At 41.9% G+C, this 24,046-nt stretch overlaps 2 protein-coding genes and 1 long non-coding RNA gene across 3 annotated transcripts in view; 1 reads left to right on the top strand and 2 right to left on the bottom strand.

Moving 5' to 3' along the window:
* LOC309838422 (AP-2 complex subunit beta-like) overlaps nucleotides 1-12,901 on the bottom strand; it is a 79,676-nt gene extending 66,775 nt beyond the window's left edge. The window contains 2 exon segments of the mRNA XM_082679479.1: nucleotides 1,890-1,949; nucleotides 12,866-12,901. Coding sequence (XP_082535605.1) covers nucleotides 1,890-1,926 — 37 coding nt within the window. The 5' untranslated portion in view covers nucleotides 1,927-1,949; nucleotides 12,866-12,901.
* A 630-nt stretch (nucleotides 12,902-13,531) lies between these two features.
* LOC309838540 (peroxisome assembly protein 12-like) lies at nucleotides 13,532-15,726 on the top strand (the record flags this gene model as incomplete). The annotated part of the gene is made up of 3 exons (XM_082679669.1): nucleotides 13,532-13,657; nucleotides 13,953-14,506; nucleotides 15,327-15,726. Exons 1-3 carry the CDS (start codon nucleotides 13,535-13,537, stop codon nucleotides 15,724-15,726), a joined length of 1,077 nt encoding a protein of 358 aa, XP_082535795.1. The 5' UTR covers nucleotides 13,532-13,534.
* A 1,719-nt stretch (nucleotides 15,727-17,445) lies between these two features.
* LOC309838337 lies at nucleotides 17,446-19,997 on the bottom strand. Its single transcript, XR_014298347.1, has 3 exons — nucleotides 19,744-19,997; nucleotides 19,544-19,635; nucleotides 17,446-17,748 (listed from the first exon to the last, which is right to left on the bottom strand). It is a non-coding gene; the product is annotated as an uncharacterized lncRNA (long non-coding RNA).
* Between the last annotated feature and the right edge of the window lie 4,049 nt (nucleotides 19,998-24,046).

The following is a 24,046-nucleotide window of genomic DNA, read 5'->3' as shown; positions in this document are numbered from 1 at the left end:
CCAAACGACAGAAATATGCTTGTGCTTTCTAGAAAATTTTCTGGTGCTCCAGGCCACTATGTGTGCCCTCCCATTTTTTCTTTTGAAATCATTTTAATCTTAGAGAAAAGTTGCAAAATTCCCCATCTGCTAACATTATGCCACATTTGCTTTATCATACTTTTTATATATTTATACATTTTTTTCTGATTCATTGAAGAAGTAAACTGTAGACATCATGTCTCTTTAGCTCTAAATATGTCAGTGTATAACTTCTAAGAACAAGGAATTATGTTACATAGCTATAATACAATGATGAAAATCAGGAAGTTTCACAGTGATATACTGTCATTATCTAATCTATAAACCTTATTCAAAGATCTTGATAAAGTCTTTTATAGTAATTTTACCCCCATCCTCCTTGGGCCAGGATCCAATGCAGGATCATGCATTACATTTACTGTCATGTCTCTTTAGTCTCCTTTAATCTGAAACAGCTGGTCAGCCTTTGTCTTTCATGATAATGACATTTTAAAAAAGTACAGGCCAGTCATTTTATAGAACACCCTCAGCTGTTATAGGTGTTCCCTCATGATTACACTGAAATTATGCCTTTTGGCAGCCATAATTCAGAAATGATGATATGAAATCATCATCTGTGGAAGGATAAGAAAATATCAAATTTCCATGCATTGTTTTGCATAATCATTTTTTGTTAAAAATTTTAAAAATCATATGTATTAATACATGCATAGAAAAGACTGAGGATACATACCGAGTTCCCATCAGGAACAGGAATAGGGAGGGAGGGAACTTTCATTTTTACTTTTTATTGCTGTATTGCTTTAGTAGTACGCCTTGTAATAAAATGTTTATTTCCAAGTAAAAAATTAAAAGAATTTGGTGCAACCACTATGGAAAACACTATGGAGGTTCCTTAAAAAACTAGAGTTACCATATGATCCAACAAACCCACTCTTGGGTATATATCCAGAGAAAATTCTAATTCGAAAAGATACATGCACCCCAACGTTCACGGCAGCACTATTTACAATAGTCAGGACATGGAAGCAACCTAAGTGTCCATCCACAGATGAATGGATAAAGAAGATATGGTTTATATATACTATGGAGTATTATTCAGCCATAAAAAAAGAATGAAATACTGCCATTTTCAGGAACATGGATGGACCCAGAGATTACCATACTAAGTGAAGTAAGTCAGACAAAGAAAGACAAATATATGGTATCACTTATACGTGGAATCTAAAAAATGATACAAATGGACTTATTTACAAAACAGAAACACTCACAGACACAGAAAATAAACTTCTGGTTACCAAACAGGAGGGGAGGAAGGGATAAATCAGGACCTTGGGATTAGCAGATACAAACTAGTATATATTAAATAAACGACAAGGTCCTACTGTATAGCACAGGGAACTATATTCAATATCTTGTAATAACCTATAATGGGAAAGAATCTGAAAAAGAATATATATATGTATACACACACACACATATACACACACACACACCTGAATCACTTTGCTGTGCACCAGAAATGAACACAACATTGTAAACCAATTACACTCAATTTTTTTAAAAAAGAGAAAATAAATGTGCTTCTTCCTTTTACCCTCCTCAGATCTATCAATCTTCAATGGATCAATCTTGGATCTCTTCCTTTCACTAAAACCTTCAAGTCAAAATGATGTGCACCACAGCCGTATCTTTAAAAACCCATACTTTAATAATTTACTCAATACACTTTTCTGTAGGATATCCCCAGTGAGATGGTCCAAGACATACATGTCTGAAGAGGTCAGGAGCATTCTACTTGGAACAATCTTACACCACAACTTTTGAAGAATCTTCAAAAAAGGCTGTGATCAGGTTCTCATACTTACCTTTTTTATTGGTTGTGAAGTACTTGGAGTCAGTCATGGTTGTGGATCTTTAATGCGCACCTACAGCAAGAGAAGAGAATTCCTTTAACCAAGTTATTTATGTCCAGCAAGGCATTCAACTAATTTTAAGATCATTTACATACAAGAAGTTCTGCATTCAGAAAGTATCTTCATCCTTACCACCATCACTCGTGATCCAAAGGGATGTAAGGATAATTAAGAATGTAATCCTTGCCTCAAAAGCTAATTGGAACAAAATCCAAAGGCCTAATGGAATAGAGTGATAATCTGAACCTATCATAGTTTTATAATTTTATCCACAATTATCTCCTCAGAGCCTGCAAGACCTAAAGCTACATCTTTTTACAAATACATCTTCAGTTAGTCACTCCAATATTTAAAATAAAGAAAAGTTTGTTTCAAAAGATCTCCCCATTACTTTCCGTTAAAGCAAATCTGATTTACTTCCCTGCCTCAAGACGGAGTCACTCTAAGACATATATTCTGAAACAGAGTAAAACTGAAAGAGAAAATAATTTTATCAACCTCTTCACCATTACATGCAACTGTCAATAAAAGGAATTTCTTTCAGAAAAAAAAGAAAAGCCTAGATTAGTAGGACAATACTCTTTCATGACAAACACCTAGAGGCAAACATCTAGAGAGGTGTTATGCATGGATTTTTTTTTTAAATTATGGTTTTCATATTTCCAACAACCTACAATTCCCCCGAGTATTTCCCAAAACAAAAAATATCAGTTTACAGTTAAAAACAATGCAAAAAACTGAGATATTTGTTCAGTCACACTGAGTGCTAAAGAGGATCAGAACTGGTGTTAAAACTTAAAAGAACATGGATCCCAGCTTCAATTTAACTTTTCTGTTCCAATTTCCAGAATTAATCCAGTTGACATAAGTCTCCATTGGTAAAACGAAAACAACATGGACTGATCACACTTCTCCCCAAATAATGAGACAATGTTTTCTGATTTGAGAAACTCTAAGATTTTGTCCAATGTACTTGACTTCTTTAAATACATTAAAACTTTCTTTTAATGATATTCCTGCTGCACTCAAAAATGAGTATCTTCTGGGATTTCCCTGGTGGCACGGTGGTTAAGACTCTGCACTCCCAAAGCAGGTGGCCCAGATTCGATCCCTGGTCCGACTAGATCCCACATGCGTGCCGCAACTAAGAGTTCGCATGACACAACTAAGGAGCCAGCAAGCCTCAACTAAGGAGCCCGCCTGCCACAACTAAGACCCGACACAACCAAATAAATAAATTTTTAAAAAATGATTATCTTCTTACTGACCACCATCATTAATAATACTTATCACCAAATTTTGGACAGATGCCCTGGCACCTACTCATTATTTTCTGGTCAAAGCAACATGAGTGATAATATATTTGGCAAACTTGAGCAATAATACCTCCACAAACAATGGTAATTATGGATCTGAGAAAAAAGACCTAAGCCCTCAACAAATCAATGCAATTAAGGAAAAAAGCCAGAAAATCATAAAATAATGAAAAAAGGTTGGCTCTAGTTTGTTCTCTAAAATGTACTACTTGGACTATTTAACGGAAATTAGACTCATCTGTTATCTTTCCAAGGAGCTACTTAATGTTTATAGTACTGATCCTTATACAATAGTGCTTTTAGGTTGTACAAGAATTTCACTGAATTTACCTTGTTAAAAGAAGTGAGCTAGAACTCACACAAATCATTACAGAATACAGAAATTTCTGATTTGACACTATTTGTTATAACTTAAAGTAAGCCTGTAACAGACGCTTGTCTTATGTAGTATTTTCACAATGTCTTTTCTAGCTAAAATTCAAAGAATTATAATCTTTTAATCCATTTCATCACTTAATCCATTCACAGTGTAAACTAAATGTGAAGTAGGCGAACTGAAGAAAGGAGTCCTTCACATAAAAGACCTGGAATAGGGACTTCCCTGGTGGTGCAGTGGTTAAGGATCCGCCTGCCAATGCAGGGGATGTGGGTTTGAGCCCTGGTCCAGGAAGATTCCACATGCCACGGAGCAATTAAGCCCGTGTGCCACAACTACTGAGCCTGTGAGCCACAACTACTGAGCCCACGTGCCACAACTACTGAAGCCCACAAGCCTAGAGCCCGTGCTCTGCAACAAGAGAAGCCACTGCAATGAGAAGCCCACACACACCGCAACTAGAGAAAGCCCACGCACAACAAGGAAGACCCAACACAGCCATAAATTAATTAATTAATAAAAAAAAAGACCTGGAATAAATGTGAAGTTATCATCTAAGAACTTATATATACAAAGAGGAAAACCAGTATACAGAAATGATTACAGTACTAGAGCCTGACAGGAGGGCCACAGCTCAAGGCCATTATGGTCTATCCAGGATGTTGTTACACCACTCTAATCCTTTGGGATCATCAAAAGTTAAAACTTGCTTAACATTTAAAGACAAAAGCTGCTTGGAATTTCTCACTGTTTCTTTGAAAAAGGGCACCAAAATCGTTCTGTTTTCTAAAGCTCTCATACACATTCACATATATTAAATTTTTAACAGAAAATTTCAGCATGATCTGTTAAACATTAAATTAACCTCGTCTTAAATCGTACCTTTATTAGTGACCCACACATTTCATTACTTCCCCTAACAAATTTCATCATCGAGGAATAGATTTCTGTCCTTTTACATTGTGAGCACTAAGTTCTTACTAGAGAATAATGTACCAGCCCACAAAATTTCAGGGAAGAGGAGAGAATCAAGTACATGATCTTAGACCCTAAATTAAGAACCCCTGCTTTTGAAGAGAAAGGAGAAACACACCACTCTCTTATCTCGCACTGTCCTACACAACAGTAATGAAATATCCCTTACACATATTGGCAGAGCAACATTTTATCATGTCAGTTCCTGACTTAAGCCAAAAGAAACTCCCCCAAAATAAAAATAAACCAGCCTAAACAAAAACAAATGAGAAGAGTCGGGGTTGCACAACACTGTGAATGTACCAAATGCCACCAAACTGCTCACTCTAAAATGGTTAATTTTATGTTATGTGAATTTCACCTCAAAAAATTGCATACGTATGCATTTTTTGGCTGCGTTGAGTCTTCGTTGCTGCACGTGGGCTTTCTCCAGTTGTGGCGAGCGGGGGCTACTCTGCGTTGCTGTGCGCGGGCTTCATTAGTTGCAGGATGCAGGCTCAGCAGTTGCAGCACATGGGCCCCAGAGCACGTGGACTTCAACAGCTGCAACGCGTGGGGCCAGTAGTTGTGGCGCACGGGCTTAGTTTCTCCGTGGCATGTGGAATCTTCCCAGACCAGGGATCAAACCCCATGTCCCCTGCATTGGCAGGCGGATTCTTAACCACTGCACCACCAGGGAAGTCCCTGTATATATTTTTAAATGAGACAGTTTCTTTGTTTTTTTTTTTGTTGTTGTTGTTGTTGTTTTAATGAGACACTCTTAATCACACACCAGAGATGAATATGGTCAGATTCTCTAAAACATAAGATGGTGAAAACTGTTGTCTGGGGCTTCCCTGGTGGCGCAGTGGCTGAGAGTCCGCCTGCCAATGCAGGGGACATGGGTGCGTGCCCCGGTCCGGGAGGATCCCACATGCCGCGGAGCGGCTGGGCCCGTGAGCCATGGCCGCTGAGCCTGCGCATCCGGAGCCTGTGCTCCGCAACGGGAGAGGCCACAACAGTGAGAGGTCCGTGTACCCCCCAAAAAAAAAAAAAAAAAAAAAGCTGTTGTTTGCTTTAGAAGCCAAAGAAAAAGCAGCCAAGATAGAGTTCAAAGAATAAGTCAAGTATTTGCTGAAAAGCCTCAAAAATCAAGTTCCTTCTGGGAGCTGGGGGGGAATCTATTCCTCAGGAGAGTCCCAGGGCAAAGCCAAGCCATCATGGAGCTGGAATTCACACTACCTTTTTAGCAGATCAAACTAGAGAAGTCACCGGCTGTTCTGAGGACCTGAGGTATGACCTCAGGACATTGTTAAAAAATAATAACGCTGCCACAGTCAAAAGCACAATCACTCTAACTTTCCTAGCCCAGAGTATGTCACTGCATTTCAGAAAAGGTCTCCCTGTAAAGGATTATACATCTAGATTTAACATAACCTAGTTTCTACTAAATATAGCTTGTAAAAGTCCCTTCTCAACTATTCCTCCCTCCTTCCGGTGCCCGTAAAGAGAATAAGGCCAGAAAAAAATTAATAGGGTCTTAATTTCAAATGGCTCTCTGGGAAATGGCAGCTAAATTAGAGTTGGCGAGGCCACTAAATCCCCTCTTCGCATAAAGTAGGACTTTACACAGTTGGTGCTAGTAGGGAAAAAGTGAACAGTTGACCAAATTATAAAGCAGAAAGGTCATCTCAGCAATCTTTGATTACAAGGGTGAGAGGTGCTAATCAGATATTTCAATAATGCAAAGACAATGGCATCTTCAGGTATCATTTATTGCCTAAGAAATGACAGCAGACAACTCATTACAACAGACACACCTGCAATTTCCATTTAAAAATGACCACAAAATAATATGTTAATATTATCCGGTAAGAAAAAAGCTCAAAAGTTTTACATCCAATTCTTAACTGAAATAAACTCTGGAAAACTTAGGCCTGGAAGGAGAGAAAAGAAGGAAGAAAGGAAAATGCGTCCTACCTGATTCGTTCCCTGTTCAGCTTGGTTCGTAATATTTTAAAATACGGGTGTGTCAAAGAAGAAAAAGAAAAGATGGAAGAACTGGACTTTCTTGAGTCTCTTAAGTCACAGAATGTTAGCTTTGTATTACCTTTACCACCCAATTTTCAGTGAGGTTATTTGCAGAACACACTATACTTTCTGCTTCTTTGGGAGTTTAAAACTACTAAGATACCTGCAAACAGTTCTCATCTTACCACCACGCTTAGTCATCATTGGAATGTTACACGTTTTCTTGTACAGCTGCATCTCCTTCATCTGCTGCTTTCTATTATGACTCTGTAAGTGTACCCTGAGGCTAAGCAACAGAATTATACCAGGGAGGTGATTAATAATTTAAATTGTTCCTCACTGAGACCACTTCCTTTGTCATTCTTCCTTTTCTAAACTTACTGAGTTTTGTTTACTTTCTCTTTTAAACCACATGATTATAACAGTGTTTGGCATTTAAAAAACACTTCTTAAAAGTCAAAGTTTAATGAAGCATTCACACTTTATTCACACTGCTTCATAATGAAGCAGCCAGGTGAGTTGAAAAAAAGTCTGCCCCGCAAATGGGCACTGTTTTCAGTGCTCTAAAAACAAAGAGCATGAATCAATTCTTTGGATTCAAAGAATATGGAATAACAGGAAGTTCCAGTTTCTTTACCTCTGTCTTAATCTACAGTCTTTCCTCAAACCAGACCGCTCCTTCTAAGACCAGAAAGAAAAAACTCCGGGCTAAGATTTACTCCCACCTGCTTCCCCCTCTCTCACAACGGGTCAATTCTGGAGGTTTCTCTTCCCGTTCTCCAATGTCAGGAATTCCTCTTTTTTCCCCAGGTGGTCAAGATTCTAGGGATATGTTCCTCCATTACGAGGTGAGGGAGAGGTGTCTCAACCTCAAATTACAGAAGACGGGTGAGGTCTGCCCACCTATGAGCAAAACTCTGGGGGAACCCCTTTCCCCTTCTGGTACCTGGACACGTCCCAGCCTCTCAGTGAACGACGCCAAACTGGGAAGAAGGTTCTCCCCTCGGCCTCCAGTCTCTATCGGCCACACCCCTGGCCTCTGGCCCTCCTAACCCCCCACTTCGAACATCTTTTCCCCATTGCCCCCCAACTCCCAGTTGCCACCCCGCGGATTCCCTCACCCCGCTCCAGCGGTGGAGTCCCTTTCTCCAACCCTCTTCCTCATAACGGTCACACCCGACGGCTCACTCCATCTTCAACGGTCACGCTCCTAAGATTGCTCTCCTCCGCCCGTCTCCCACCAAGCCTGGCTCCCTTCCCCAAAAGAGGGACACACCCCAAAGTTAGCCGCCCTGAACTCACCGGAGGCAAGGGCAGGGGTGGCAGCAGCAGCCAGAAAGCAGTGCTGTAATGGTTTCCTGCACGCCACGACTCCTTCTCCAAGTCTAAGCCACTGCGCAAAACCCACTTTGCCAGGGACAAACATGGTGGACAGGAAACTCTGACGTCAGACGGCCTCGCCGTGTGACGTCATCCAGGCGCGCGGGAGAACCAGAAAGGCGGGCATCTTGGTCGCCTTGGAGACGGAAAAATTTTGCGCAGTCGGGAAGTGACCTGAGGTCCGGGCCTCGAGGAAGTTCACTGACGATCGGAACGGATCTATTAAACAAGCTGACATTCCCTGGATTTGTTTCCTCGCACAGGAGTTCTCTAAAAACTTACACATAGGGATAGTGAAACATCCTGTTTTCTTAAAAACAACACAAACAAAAAAACCCAGCTAATTTCCCTGGCCAGTTCAGGAATGTGAACAATGGTGATCCAGCCGAAGACCATACAAGGGCAGTGGGACTGGAGGAGAGTGGTGCAAGGAAAAGAGGTTGACATGGCCTCAGATCTGAGTTTGAATCCATCTGAGATCGAATCCCTGTCCTGAATGTGATTAGTAAAGTTACTTAACGTCTCCTCAACCTTAGTCTTACTTGTGAAATAAATCCAGTGATATAACTCTCTCCAGCTTGTGAAGCTTAAAGTAGGTAAGGCGCCCAGCATGTAACAGGCGTGCTTACACAAAAGTAAGTTCCTTTCAGAAACCAAGACCTAGATATCTCTGTACCTTCCCCTCAAAACGAAAACTTCCCACCTAAAACTGCTCTAAGTAATAATAAAGTCTTTAACCAAAAAAAGAAGAAGAGGAATGTGAAGAATGAGAGCCTGAGGCAGAAGTTGGGAAACCAGAGTGCAAAGGGGACTGAGAAGTAGAGAGGCAGAAGGAAAAGCTGGTGGTCATAATCATTTAGGACGTTTTTAGAGTTCTATGAAAGTATAGGACCTATATACTATATCTCTGAGGCCTAGCCGCCCCCTCCCCAAAGTTTGTTGAATGGATAAATGTATGAGTGAGAGGTCAACAACAACAGTTGCTAGAGAGAAAAGGAGGAAGGGCCGAAAAGTGTCCAAGGATTTAGCAGCACTAAGGTCTTCGATGTCATTGCTGAGACCATCGGCAGAGATAATGAAGGCAAAAGCCATGCTGAAGAAGTGTGAAGATAAATGGGAGGTAAGGAAATGAAAACAGATAACTCCATAAGAAAGTATAGCTGAAAGAGAAGAGATATAGGATGGTGTCTGAGGGAGAAAGTAGCAAGCATTTTATTTTTAAGTTCTATATTCATACATTTTCTTTACACTAACCCTTTAGCAATACCATGGGTTCAATCATTTTTCCTACCCATATGACTCCAAAATATCTATCTCTAGCCTTGACCTAGTCCCCAAATTTCACCACCAAATTGCTAACCGCACTGATCGTAAGTCTGCACATATGGCCCACCCAAATTAAGCAAATCATAAGAGTATTGGGGGAGGTGTTTAAAAACTGTGGTTCCAGGTACAACTCACAGAAGACAGAGGTGGATTTTGTAGAGATGCCACCAGAAAAATCTTTGATTCATACCTCTCCCCGGTTCAAAAACTTTCAACAGCTCCTCATTTCCTAATTGGTACAGAACCTATCCTTCTCCCAGTTTTCCCCATTTCTTTGCTCTTTAGTTTTCTCATCTACAAAATGGGAGAAATACTAATATCCAATCATAATATTATTACAAGGATGAAGTGAATTAGTGTACGTAAAGCACTTAGAACTATGCCTGCACATAGTATGGACTGTGTAAATATTTGCTATGATTGCAATTATTTGAACAAATTACACTGCCAGAAATTACTAGCCAGAAATCTGGGGGTCATTCTTGATTTCTCTCTCTCTTAACTGCCACATTCATTCCATCTCCAAGTTGTCAATCCTACCTTCAAAATATATTTCAAATTCATCCAATCCCTTCTATTCACCTCATTATTCCAAGCCACCATCGCCTCTTGCCTCAACTACTAGAAACCTCAACTCTCCTCCCAACCATTATTCATACAGCAGCCAGATTTTTGTTTCACTTTTTTTTTGAAGTATAAACTAACATTCCAAAAAGTGCACACCAAAAATATAAAGCTTGATGAATTTTCACAAAGTAAATGTAACCACATAACCACTAAGGGGTCATCTTAAAAATATAAACCTGGTCATGACTCCGGTGTATAAATCCTTCAATGACCTCCCATTATACTTTGACTAAAATCCAGTTTCCTTCCCATGGCCTATGAGTGGTTAGGCTCCTGTCTACCTCTCTTAATATCATTTTATCCTTTTCAGTCACTCCTCATTTCCTCTTCATTTCACCTCTTGTTAGCTTTTGCAGCTCTCAAATAGGCCAAGCTCTTTCCCATCCTAGGGCCTTCACAACTACCGCTCCTCCTACCTAATATTCGTTTTCCCCAACTCCACACAGGGCTGGCTGGCTTATAATTTAGGTCTCACTTTAATTGTAATCTCATAAAGGCACTCCCTGATTACCCAGTCTAAAAGGTTCTTCTCTCCCAGGCCCCACTGCCACCCCCATCATAGCCCTCTTATTCCATTTGTAAATTATATATTAGTCTCTCTACTTGTTTAGTATCTCTCTCCCCAACTAGACTGTAAATTCCATGAGGGCAGATACCAAGTCTGTTTTTATTACTACTGTCTACCCAGCACCTAGCATAATGCTTGGCGCACAGGATGTATTCAGTAATAAATGAATAAGTAAATTATTCAGGAATAAATGAATGAATGTCCACAAGCAAAGTACTAAAACTAGCATTTAAGAGCCTCTATATTATGGTCAACAGTATAGACTATGTATTATTGGTCTATTTTCCTCTCTATATTTAAAGCAAACAATTTGACTTTCTCCAAATGTACTCATCTTTTGAGGTCCACCTAATCCACAAAACCTTCTCAGTGGACATCTGGTCCTGATATAAGATGCAGGAGATACCAGGTTACATCGCTGTATTAGAAAGCAACTGGCAGAAAGAAGCTGAGATAAAACGTGAGGTTAAAAACGATCTTCCCCTTGGTTACAAAGGCCAATATAGCTTCTGTTTAAGCTAGTTTGAACGGCCTCATTTCTCCCAGCTCTTATTGTCTCTTCCTCTAAACTCACCATATTAACCTATCTGATGGCTCTTCACACCTTTTAACATAAGTGCAATCAATTTCTGTGTCTTGCTTATTACACCATAAACCTGGGAGTGGGATTTGTGATGAGGTGTTTATTATTTATTGGCTGTAATAACTGACATTGTTATTTTTGACTGCCTTTTTTCTCACATAACAACATCAGTTTACTTTTGGAATATTCTCAAAGGACTATTAAGGTGTCTTGCACTCTTCTGGCTAAGAGTGAAACAGCGAGTGGAGATGAAATCTGAACCAAGGTCAGTCAATAGGGATCTGAATCATAAGTACAGTGACAGAAATTTGTTGAAGCTCGTTCATTGCAACAGCGATGCCTGTATGACCCTTTGCTAATTCTTGCTAGAAACATCCAGTAGGACTGTGTAATTCCTGTTCCCTCAGAGTTGGTTTTCCTTATTTTGTTAGCTACTCCATATTCTTCTAATAAATTTTTTAGTTTAAATTAGCCTGTTTTCTGTTGCTTGTAACCAAAGAACCCTGATACCAATGTTTAACTAACTTCCCACTCGTCTTAGGTGATGCTATTTCTCAACTTTGTCTTTTTGCTGTTCACTTAAGAAAAGCCTCTCTGTAAGAGATACCACTGACCAAGAAGCTACAGCTAGGTGTTTTATGTAGATACATTATCTCTACTCCTTAAAACTCTGTAAGGTAAAATCTTCCATCAATGTGACTTTCTCCAGCAGGTATCCAATCAGACTATAAAACACTTTTTTTTTTTTTTTTTGGCCACGCTGCATGCAGGATCTTAGTTCCCCTGGCCAGGGATCCAAGCCATGCATCCTGCAGTGGAAGCACAGTGTCCTAACCACTGGACCGCCAGGGAATTCCCTGAAACACTTTTTGGAACCACAATTAAGGTTAATTTGCAAGATTTTATTTCTCCTATTGAAACAACTAAACCCAAACCTTGTTCCAGCGTTCTCATTATGTGAAACAATTAACTGTCTTTATACCATAACGTCCTCTATGGTATAAAGTAAGCAAACTTCTACTTCTAGCTATTTAGCCCAGGGGTTGAGGGGAGAGGTTGGAGAGAGAGGAGATGAACTTTAACTATTATCCAAATTCAGTAAACCTGCAGCTACTCAAGGCAATTGCATAACATGTAAAAGTAGTTTGCAAAAGGTCAGGTTAATTACATTTACTTTGGTATACAATGAAAAATACCTTGTCTGCCAAGCCTCCCCAATTCATGCGAGTTAGAATTCAACAGCATCACTCCGTTTTAGCACTGTATTCATATCGCTAATGTGACGCATCCTACCGTGTTCGAGGGTAGGAACCATTTTCATTTAGTGTAGCAAGTGCCTAGAGTTCTGCTTGAACGTAACCTAACCTAGAAGACAATTAAGGTACCAGCTTGAATGAAAAATAATCGTCCCAAATTCTGAACAACAGCAGGAAATTTTTTTTTTGTTAATAATTGGCAGCCATAAGGCTAAGGCTTCTATCTCGGCTTTGTCGCTTCAAATCCTTCCCGAAGGCGGCAAAAATAGTGAGCCACCACACCCGCCGCAAGCAAAGTGAGCCTTCCATCTCCACATTCCCTTGGGTCCCTCGCCTCTCTCTATCGCCCCAGGGAACAAAGGCCTCAGCAACAGGCCGAGCTCTGGCTCCGGGCGCCAGACGTCAGTGCGGCGACCCAACACCTTGCCAAAAAGACTGTAGAGAGATTATCAGAGCCGTGGCTTTCCAACAAGACAGCGATGCAAAACCAGCTAAGAAAAGTAAAACCTACCAGCGGAAAACTCCTCTCCAACCGAGCCCGCTGGGGGCGGAAGCGGAAGTCCCTGTGAGATCATAGAGTTCTCTAGTTCCGGTCGCGGGGCCGCGTTCGGGGCTAGAGCGCCTCTCCACGGCCACCGGGCTCCAAGCGGCTTCTATTTCCGGTTGCGGCTTCTGACAGAAAGCCGAGACCTCCTTTTAAACGCGGCGTCGCGGGTTCCTCGCCCCTCGCCTGGGGTCAGCTCGCAAGGACTGGCGCGGGCGGGGGGATTGCACAGCCCACAGCTGAGCCAGGCCGTTGGGGCCGGCCTGCACTGGCACCTTCGATCCCTCAGAGCCGCCTGGCTTTTGAGCCCTCCCTATTGGGAGTCCGTGATTGGCCGCCTCCAGGACTGCCGCTCGAGAGGCCAGCGCTCCTTCGCCGTACCTGTCCCCCCATAGTCACGCTTTTCCCTGTGAGGTGCAGCATTAATCAACTCACCTCTCCCACACACTACTTCCCTAACGTGGGTGTCCGCGTTGACTTCATTCTTCACCTTCCCTTGAGACCCCTCCCCTCTGCCTCCGGAAGAGGTCTTTTTTGCCCAGTTCCTGTAAAATATCACCCATCTGGCACCCCCAGAAAGTTCATGCTTACTAGAGAGTTTGTGGGCAAAGTAAAACCCAGTGCACACACGAAACTATGGCTGAGCACGGGGCTCACATCACAACTGCTTCGGTGGATGACCAGCCATCCATCTTTGAGGTGGTAGCACAGGACAGTTTAATGACAGCAGTGAGACCTGCTCTTCATCATGTGGTCAAGGTAAGGATTTAATTCTCTGAAAAGTTTTAGGAACGTCCGGGTAAAAACCAAGCCAATAATCTGAATTTATTTCTTGGCCTAAGTTTTGAAATAACCAATTAGCATATAATGCACATCACATGATTTAATGGTTATGGAGTCTCTTGTTATGTGTACTGAATACCCAGCACTTCAGGGAGGTTAAGGTAGACCCAGAAAGAAAAGTGTGGACATTCAGAGGGAAAAAAAGGAAATATAAATACAAGGCATAGTAGCTGTGTAATGGAATGAATTTCATTTATTTATTTTGCTTTAGGTTCTTGCAGAATCAAATCCTGCCCGCTACGGCTTCTTGTGGAAGTGGTTTGATGAAATCTTCACCCTGCTAGATCTTCTGCTCCAGCAACATTATCTGTCTAAAACCAGCGCCTCGTTTTCTGAAAACTTTTATGGCTTAAAGAGGATCGTAATGGGAGACACACACAAGCTTCAGAGGTTGGCCAGTGCTGGTCTCCCAAAGAAGCAGCTTTGGAAGTCAGTTATCTTCCTGGTTCTTCTTCCCTATCTGAAAGTGAAGCTGGAGAAGCTGATTTCTAGCCTGAGAGAAGAGGATGAATATTCCATCCATCCCCCTACTTCCCGCTGGAAACGATTTTACAGAGCCTTTTTGGCAGCCTACCCATTTGTTAACATGGCCTGGGAAGGCTGGTTTCTTGTACAGCAGCTTCGATACATCCTAGGAAAGGCTCAGCATCACTCACCACTGCTGAGTCTGGCTGGGGTTCGGCTAGGTCGACTTACAGTTCAGGATATACAAGCTCTGGAGCACAAACCAGCCGAAGCCAGCATGATGCAGCAACCAGCTGGGAGGTAAGGCTTAACATTTCCCCAACATATTTGATTAATAAATCCTAAAATCTTATCCCAATTTTATGAAATTTACCCCCTTCAGTCCACTTTGGGGTATTTCATAAAATCATCGAAAAATTCTTGTGTCCATAAAACAAGGATTTCCATCCTGGTAAAATTCCTCATCATACTGGCTACATTTTTGCACACACTTGCTATGTACCAGGCCCTGTGCTAGGTGTTTACATATATTATCTCAATCCTCATCACAGCTCAATGAAATAAATGCATTAGCACCATTTAACAGTTGAGGAAACTAAGTTCTAACATTTGAGTACCTTGCCAAGGCCACACAGCTAATAGGCGGCAGAGCTGAGATTCAAGCCAGATCAATACAATTCTAAAGACTGCTCTTAACCATGGTGCTATCCCGCTCCTAGTGTCTGTGTTCTCTGACAAGTTCAAATATATTCCTCAGTACTGCTGAGTTGTTTTTTAAGTGAGTTATTTCTTTTTCTGGATATACTATCTTCCACCCCCATAAAAGGTCTATATAATCAATGGCTCATTAATTTCTTTCTCAAAACACAAAGCAACAAAGCCCTAGTCATTAAAAACAAAGCTTAGCTCCTAGAACTCCTAAAATATGGTAGGTCAGAAAGAGGAATTGTTTCGATTAGACACTTACAAGAGAAAACGCCAGTCCAGCAACTATTCAATCCCCAAGCTGAATCAACGATTCTAATGAAAAGTGTAAGAATTACACGCGTATTAGTTTTTCTGTGATTGTACCTAAATAAACAGTTTCTCCTTTTGCCTCCTTGTTCTGTTCTCCAAACAGCGTTGGCGAGAAGATAAAGTCAGCTCTGAAGCAAGCCGTGGGAGGTGCCGCCTCATGCCTCTCTACTGGCCTTTCGATGGGTGTATTCTTCCTGCAGTTCCTTGAGTGGTGGTATTCATCCGGAAACGAAGAAACCATCAAGTCATTGACTGCCCTGCCTACTCCACCACCACCGGTACATCTAGACTACAATTCTGATTCTCCCCTGTTGCCCCAAATGAAGACTGTGTGCCCACTCTGTCGTAAAAACCGCGTGAATGACACCGTTCTCGCCACCTCTGGCTATGTGTTTTGTTATCGCTGTGTGTTTAATTACGTGAGGAGTCACCGAGCTTGTCCCATCACAGGTTATCCAACACAAGTACAGCATCTGATTAAACTGTACTCCCCTGAGAACTGAAAGGGATTAGCACCTTGTCTCACAACGAAATGACTGCGCTATAAGGCCAGAGGGCTGCTTTTCCGCACGGTAAATAGCATTGTTTGATCATCCTCAATTAATAATTGTATGAACTTTAAACAGCCACATGGATTTCTTTAAAAGGATGTACTCGTTGATCTTAACCTTTTAGCTTGCTCCGTAGACACCTCTACTTAGAGTTGACCGAGCTGGTCAGAGTGAGAGAATCAGGACTGGCAGGGGATGTGAGGGTCAGCATAGAGAAGGGGATCAAAGAGGGTACTCGGCACAGAAGCTTTTCCTGTCCCCTTCCTTAAAGGACAAGAGGTATACAAGCTTTCAGGAAAAACCCAAGTTAGACCTCGTAGAGTGGGTAGTGAAGGGGAAGCAGGCCTTTTGAGAAAGGAAAGCATTTATCTGCCTATTAGGAATAGGTTTTATCGGTTTGCAAACAGTATGAAATATGGACCTGCTTTACTTTATTTTATTTTATTTATTTTTTTAATACAGCAGGTTCTTATTAATTATCGCTTGTATACACATCAGTGTATACATGTCAATCCCAGTCTCCCAGTTCATCCCACCACCACCCCACTACCCCGACCACGGACATGCTTTTTATAGAAATACTTAGAAACACTTTCTCCTTCCATATGCTGAGACTCATTTGTTAAGTAACATTTGCTATAGTTTATCACCTTTTAAAGATCCCTTTGTGAACCACACATACCTTCCTTGGGAAACTGGTTACAGGAAAATAGGGGTTGAATGTATATACAGAATAGTCTGAAGACTTCAGTGTGAAAGCAAAGCTATTAGTGAAGAGATGAAGTAAAATACTGCCCTAACTATGACTGTGTAAAGACAGGATCTTTGCATAAGCTCTTTCTGCTTGCTGTTAAGAGCTTGCTAAGCTGACATGAATTATTCTGGCTATTACTAAAGTTTCTATGAAACGCTTAAGTAAATTTTAAGAATAAATGTTTTTTGGCAAAGAGCTGTTCCATGTCATGATTATGTGGAAACTGAAAGATTAGTCGAGGTATTTAAATTTTTCATTCAGGCCACCTTTGACTTTTTTTTTTTTTTTGCGGTACAGGGGCCTCTCACTGTTGTGGCCTCTCCCGTTGCAGAGCACAGGCTCAGCGGCCATGGCTCACGGGCCCAGTCGCTCTGTGGCATGTGGGATCTTCCCGGACCGGGGCACAAACCCGTGTCCCCTGCATCGGCAGGCAGACTCTCAACCACTGCGCCACCAGGGAAGCCCCTACCTTTGATTTTTTGAGGCATTCTGTATTAACATTTTGCTTTTTTTGCTAATCCAATATTGGAGAGAAATCCTCTTCTCCAACAGCAAGACTTCAATCTTGAGTGAAATACCTTATTTCTCACGTGAAATACTGCACAAACACTTAAGTTGCCACTGGATTGGCAGGGTTAAACATACAGGTTAAAAACATATGGGTTAAAAAAAAAATCATTACTACAAGAGGAAGGATGAAAATGATTTTTAAGTGCCTCTGCTGAGACAGGTGTTGTCCAATACAACTCATTTTAGCAATTCAAAGCACATTTTCTGACAGCACTAAGATAATAGAACTAAATTTTGAAATAGAATGTCCTATAGATTTTAAAATATTAACACTTTTATGTACCAAGAGAAGAATATAATGGATATTTGCAAAAATTCTTATTAAACCACAAGGTTTTACCAGAACAAATAGCATAGTTAAGTAAACTTTTTTTTTAATTTAAAAATTCTTTAATTTGTTTCAAAGTTAAACCCAAGACACACTGACTTCACAGGAAATCCAATGAGAAATGTTTTTCTAGGCTGAACACCTGTTTCCCCTTAGTCTCCCCCCCAAAAAACATGTACATGTTAATTACTTTCATTTTACAATCACTGCTAAATAAACATTTTTAATATAGTAATAAGTCAATAAGGGAACCGAACCAGATTCAGGATTGAAATAATGCAGTTTTCCATGAAGACATCAAAGCCATATTTTTCACCTCAACCTACAAAGAAAAACAGAAAAGTATCAGTAATTCAAAAGAATATTAAACACTCTTACACATAATAAAACCAGTATCCTAATAGGCTAAAACATTACCAGTGTGGAAAAACCACAACCAGAATCAGCTCAGAGAGAAGATTAAGGGGTCATACCCTGGTCAATGCCAACACTGAAGCAATGGCAATACCAGGTCAGACTGTACTTCACTCATCATTGCATCATTGCTTTTCACCTCCTTGTATTATCTAAGAGCAGCCCAACACCCTATTTTCACATCCAAGAAAACTTAGGTTTGCCCATGAGAAGAAAAGACTTCTTTTTAGATAAGTTGCAACCGTGGGCTTTCAATATTTGCTCTTCTACTATTCACCTCAAGCAACTCTGCTGTACAAAAATGCGAACTTGAACAAGTTTTGTTTTGGAGGTGCTTTTTTAAAATTTTTGAAATGCAGAGTAGAGTGGAGAAGCGTTTACAGTTCAAAAACATTTCTTGTTTTAGTGAGTCCAAACACCATGCATGATAAAATCTCAGGGATGTCTGTGAAGGGATTTATAATCTAGTTCTAAAGCAAAATCTTTAGAAAAGATTTTCTCCTAAAATCCTTTATAAAGTAAACTCCAGTTCATTTAACATACAATTTGATTTACAATTCTGCTGCCAACAAAGATGAAAAGTATAGTCATAAAAAATTTTATACAAGAGTCTGCTAAAGAGTCCAAGACCCAGGGAGGCTAGGAGTTGACAAAGGTCCATAGAAAAATAACAGCAATGCTGCAAAGAGAAACTGAGGTCTGATTACCAGATTTATATTTTTCCACTACCAGCTAAATACAAGGTTTAATTTCATTTTTCTCCAGGCCATGGGCAAGATAAAGGAAACAATGCAAAGCCTGGGTAATTCACAACATGGATGATCAATTTCTGAATGAGAAAGCTGCCTGCATTTTATTCTAAGTGACACCTCGTAGTTTACTATCGCTGACATGCTATGCTAAAGTACTAGGATCACAAACAATGTCAACCTCTCCAGCTTTTCAGCATTGTATCTAAATAACAATTCTGGAGACACAACATGCCTCCTTCAGCCATTTATAAATGTCAATAGATTGATACTCCATAGTTAAAAACGTACAGCTATGGTCTGTGTTCTCCATTCAGCAACTGAATTCCACAAAGAGAGGGAAACTAGTAAAGTGCCTGTTTAGAGGCTCGAAGCTTTATCTCATCAACCTGTGCAGAAGTAAGTACACGTTACAAAAAGCAAACAGGCTAAGAGAACTTAAATAACCTTGTCTAAAAGCATGAAACTTGTGAGCAGAGCTCCAAGTGTGCTCCAGCCACACACAGAGGGCACACTTTCCTAGTTCTCTTCCTCAGTACGCTTTCCTCTGTCTGGAGCGCCTTCTCTACCCCTTTCAATCTGGAGAAAGTCTGTAGTTCTAAAACCTTGTTCAAACGTCACCTTCTCTGTTAAGTGGTCCCTAACTCCCTCAGTCATCGCCTCCTCTGACTCCCACAGCACTTTTTCCCACCACAGTACGCATCACACGCCAATTATTCACCCATTCACGTCCCCCACCTCCCGTCTCTCCCACCAGCCCCATTACGCAGAGCTCCTAAAGAACCAGGACTTCCTCTTACTGGCCTTTGCATCCATTACACTCAGAATGATGCCTGGGACACAGAAGGCGGCTCAATAAGCGACAGTTTAATTCAGTCAGTGAACGACCCTCCCTACTAAACCCTAACCGCCTGGATTATACAAGCATCAGCACGGTTTATAAAGCCGACTTACCTCCAACATTTCACATAGGTTAAGGACGTCCCTCAAGCATCTCTAAGCCCTCCGTCCTCCAGCTTCTAACTCATGGCATTCTGCATGGCGTCCTGCGCAGGACCACCAATACTTATACACGGTGTATCCTCAAAACGATAATAATAACAACAATAACAATACTACTGCTGATAATAATAATAATAACATCCAAACCCCACCAACTTCAGGAAAGACTGAGACGCCATCCTTCCGGGGAAACACAAGGCCGGATCCAGGGCTCAAACCAAAGCCTCAGGCAGGGGGTCCGCAGCCCGCTTTCCGAACCCCCCAAAACTCTTACGCCCTAGACTCTCAGGAGGCCTGCCCAGGCCTGCAGAGGCTGACCGCAGCCCACCCGCCGCCGTTCAGTCCCAGAGGTACGGGCTTGGGGCTTCCCACACTGCTCCACCTCGCTACCCCGCCGGCTGCCGCGGCAGCCCGATCCGGACAACCAATCCCGCGACGGCCAGTGGACCACGTGGGCCGCAGCCCTGAGGCTCGGCTGGTGCGAGGAGCAGCCAATCGGAGGGCTAGGCGAACGCCGGGGTTGGAGTGGGGAGGCAGGGCCGGAAGGCGCAGGCGTCTTTGCCGTCTCTTCTTGGCGTGGCGGGCTACATGCTCAAAGTTGAAAGCAAGACCCTGAGTAGTCCCCGCCCGCCCTCCAATTCCCTGATCCCCGACCTTGGGGAGACTGACATCCGGAGTGGTTTTGCTGGTGCCTCGTTTCACAACTGGGGAAGGGCATCTGAGGTGGGCTGTAGAGGGTGTGTGTGCCCTGGCTTTCCAGGAAGAACTATCGATTCAGTGTTCTGAGAGTATCGTGCTTGCGCCGAATTCCCGCCTGAGGGCTAGGGGTTGGGGCGGACTTTGATGAATGTGTCCCTCTCTCCCCGACCAGGAGAAACTCATTGGCTTGTCAGGGGCTTGGACGCTTCCTGAATAAGCAAGAGGTGCCACTAAATATCAAAGAACTGCGAAAGAGAGCAAGAAAGACTTCCTGGGAGAGGTGGCATTTGATCTGGGTCTTGAAAGATGCGTTGGATTTGGAGATTCTGGGAGAAAATAATTTAACTCCCGAATTAAATGAGAAAGCATAGGGGAGCTTACCAAATTTAGGTAAAGTTGAAACTGGTGTAGTGTTTTCCAAAATTCAGTGAGTTGGAAATACCAGGAGGAAACTTAACAACATAGATGTCCCCCAGCATCAAAACCAAACGACAAACTCCCACAATCCAGACTTACAGAATCATTAAGGTTGAATCTGGAGTTGGAACCCAGGCGTGTATATTTTTAATAAGTACCCCAGGGGAGATTCTGATTCACACCAAAGTTTGAGGACCAGTGTTAGCGTAAAGAAATGAGATGATAAGAGATTTGAAAGACTTTGTTAAAGATAGTGGCTTGCTGGCTGTGTAGTTTAGACTACTCTGGAGAAAGTGGGAGATTTAAAGATTTCAGAGTCTGAGGAGATGGGTGATCAGAGCTGAAAACTCAATATGCAACTGTGTTTTTAAATAGATTGAAGGAAGGCGGAGTGAAAGAAGGGGAAGCTATTGCCAAGTGATTGCAATGGTCCAGGTGAGAGCTAGTAAGAAATGGAGAGGTGGCATATGAAGGACAGCAGGAGGAATGTGATGAGTGTCAGATAGGGATGGGGAGAAAGATATGAGGAAATAAATGGAGAAAAATGGAATGTCCTCTGTACCAGACCTATGAAGGACCTCCATTGTACTTTAAGGATAGACTTTAGAAAGTGAAGAGAATGGGCCTTTGCAAGTGCTGTTTCCGCTGCCTGGTTTTCCCCTTCCTTCTTCATCGCCCTTTGTCAACCTGATGCATTCTTTTTTTTTTTTTTTGCCGTACGCGTGCCTCTCACTGTTGTAGCTTCTTCCATTGCGGAGCACAGGCTCCGGACGCGCAGGCTCAGCGGCCATGGCTCACCGGCCCAGCCGCTCCGCGGCATGTGGGATCTTCCCGGACCAGGTCTCAAACCTATGTCCCCTGCATTGGAAGGTGTATTCTTAACCACTGCGCCACCGAGGAAGCCCTCAACTTGGTGCATTACTTGCAGGTTTCAGCTCACATACCATCTCACTTATGAAATCTTATCTTGTTCTCACAAGCATAGTCACTGACACCCCTTAGAACACCCCAAGCACACTGTTCATATGTTTCTAGCTCTCCAGAATGGCACTAGAGTGTAGTGGTCATGCATATGGACTATAGTATTTGCAAGCACCATAAACTCTCTGTTCCTCAGTTTCCCCACCGGTGAAAAGGGAATAATGACAGTACCTACCTCACAGAGCTGTTACGAGAACTGAATGAGAACAATGCGATAACACCTGGTGTTATCACATATGTTGTATTGCAATGAGTTCTTTAATATATGTGTTCCCCCTCTAGATTGTGAACAGGACATGTGTCTTATTCTTCTTGCTAACAGTAAAGGCTGCATGGCAGAATGATAGTAAATGGGTTTGGGAATCAGATAGATAGGAGTCCAAATCCCAGCTCTGCTACTTACTAGGTGTGTAATCTTCAACTTTACTTCCCTGAACTCAGTTTCTTCAGTTATAAGATAGTGAAAATAATGCATGCCTTACAAGTTGTTACGAGGACAATTTGAGATAATCAAAGTTGCCGATCTGGCCCAAAGAAGGCAGTCACTAAATGGTGCAAATGATGGGTGGCCCCAGGACATAGTACCATGTTCAGAACACAGTAAATGCTTAGTAACTGATTATCCTGATATCGAATGAAAAGCTGACGTTTTATGCCAGGCACCATGCTAAACTTTTTATATACATCATCGCACTTCATTCTCACAAGAACTGTACAGAGAAGGCACTATTATTATTTCCACTTTACAAAGAAGGAATGTGAGGTTTGGATTATCTTAACGAAGCTTTCTAAGCTAAAAAGTGCTAGAGCTAGGATTTCAAGGCCCTTGGTGCTTTAAAAAACAGCTGACTGAATGAGAGAATGAATGAAAGGAGACTTACCCAGAGTCAGGTGGTGGCGTGGTAGAACCAGCACTGTTACTCTTGGTCACCATGCTATCTAGTCTGCTATTCTAGCGGAATCATCTTGACAAATGAATTGAGAGTGAGATGGACGCTGGTATTTGGCAGTTTGTGTCTACTGACCAGGAAAGCTGTGCTATACCTATCTCGGCTGATAAATTGAAGTGCTCGGTGAATAAACACAAATAAATTGGGAGCTCTAGTTCTTCGCCAGCTGTCAGCAGTGTGGCCAGATCATTTTCCCAAGACCTAGAAAAAAACCACTGTACAAGCTACTGATTTCAAGTTGCTTTGTATCATGAACATTTGCTTTGAGATATCAGAGCCAGAATGTGAGCTCCTCGCTGGCCTGATAACATACTATTCATAGCCAGAGGACTTAACTAAGGAACTCTGAAGAAGGAAGAGAAACCCTCTTTGCTCATCTTTCACATTATCCTTCCTTCTCCTGATTTGGTCCCTAATAGTGCATTAAAGAATAAGAAGGAGAAAACAATACAGTTCCTAGTTCTTCTGCCCCAAAAATGTCCTTCCTGTTGATTGGGAAGGAAAAAGGAGGTACTTAGGTAGATTTCAGATTTTGAAGACTCCAAAGCAATCCAGAATCCCAAACTTGAAAGGCAGTGGAAGGAGTAGGGGCATTTGTATTAAACAGACCTGGCTTTGCATGCCAGCTCTTCCACTTAACTGGCCATGTAATCTCAGGTTCCATATCATGTGCCACACTCCCAGCTTGGTCCCTTGTGCCCAAATGCATATGTCCAGTAAATGATGGTCCTTTTTATCTTTCTAAAAGTAAGTGATATCAGAAGGATTTCAGTGTGAGAGTGAAGCTGAGAATTAAGGTAGGTAGTAGAACTAAAAATGGGACTGGGGACTTCCCTGGCGGTCCAGTAGTTGAGACTCTGTGCTTCCACTGCAGCGGGCGCGGGTTCGATCCCTGGTTGGGGAACTAGGATCCCAAATGCCGCGTGGCACGGCCAAGAAATAATAATAATAAATTTTAAAATGAAATAAAAGTGAGACTGAATTTGGAAATGACGTGAGTGAAAAAGGGTTAAAGTTGAAGCTGAGAGCAGACCTCTGCAGTTTACTATGTTGCTGTGCTGATTATTCGTCATAGTATGTATTCTGCCTCCTATCCTGGAAATAACTTTTGAGCCAGACAGGTACAAAGTGTCATGCCAACAAAGCAGAACTCCATAGGAAGAGTAACCTCAGTTAAAAAAAAAAAAAACCCGAGGGGGTATTCAGAAACCTATTTCAGAATGCCATTTCAGCATAAGCAAATTGGAGTAGAAACAAAGAGTTGTTTGATGGTATGACTTATGCGGAGAGAAGTATGTTAGTTTCCTGTGGCTGCAGTAACAAATTGCCACAACCTTGGTTGTTTAAAACAACAACATTTTATTCTCTCACAGCCAGAAGTTTGACATACGAGGGCAGAAATCAAGGT

The sequence above is a fragment of the Grampus griseus genome, assembly GCF_964374135.1.
Source record: "Grampus griseus genome assembly, chromosome: 20".
Taxonomy (NCBI): domain Eukaryota; kingdom Metazoa; phylum Chordata; class Mammalia; order Artiodactyla; family Delphinidae; genus Grampus; species Grampus griseus.
The sequence above is the reverse complement of the archived record's forward strand: the minus strand, read 5'-3'. Positions and strand labels throughout refer to the sequence as shown.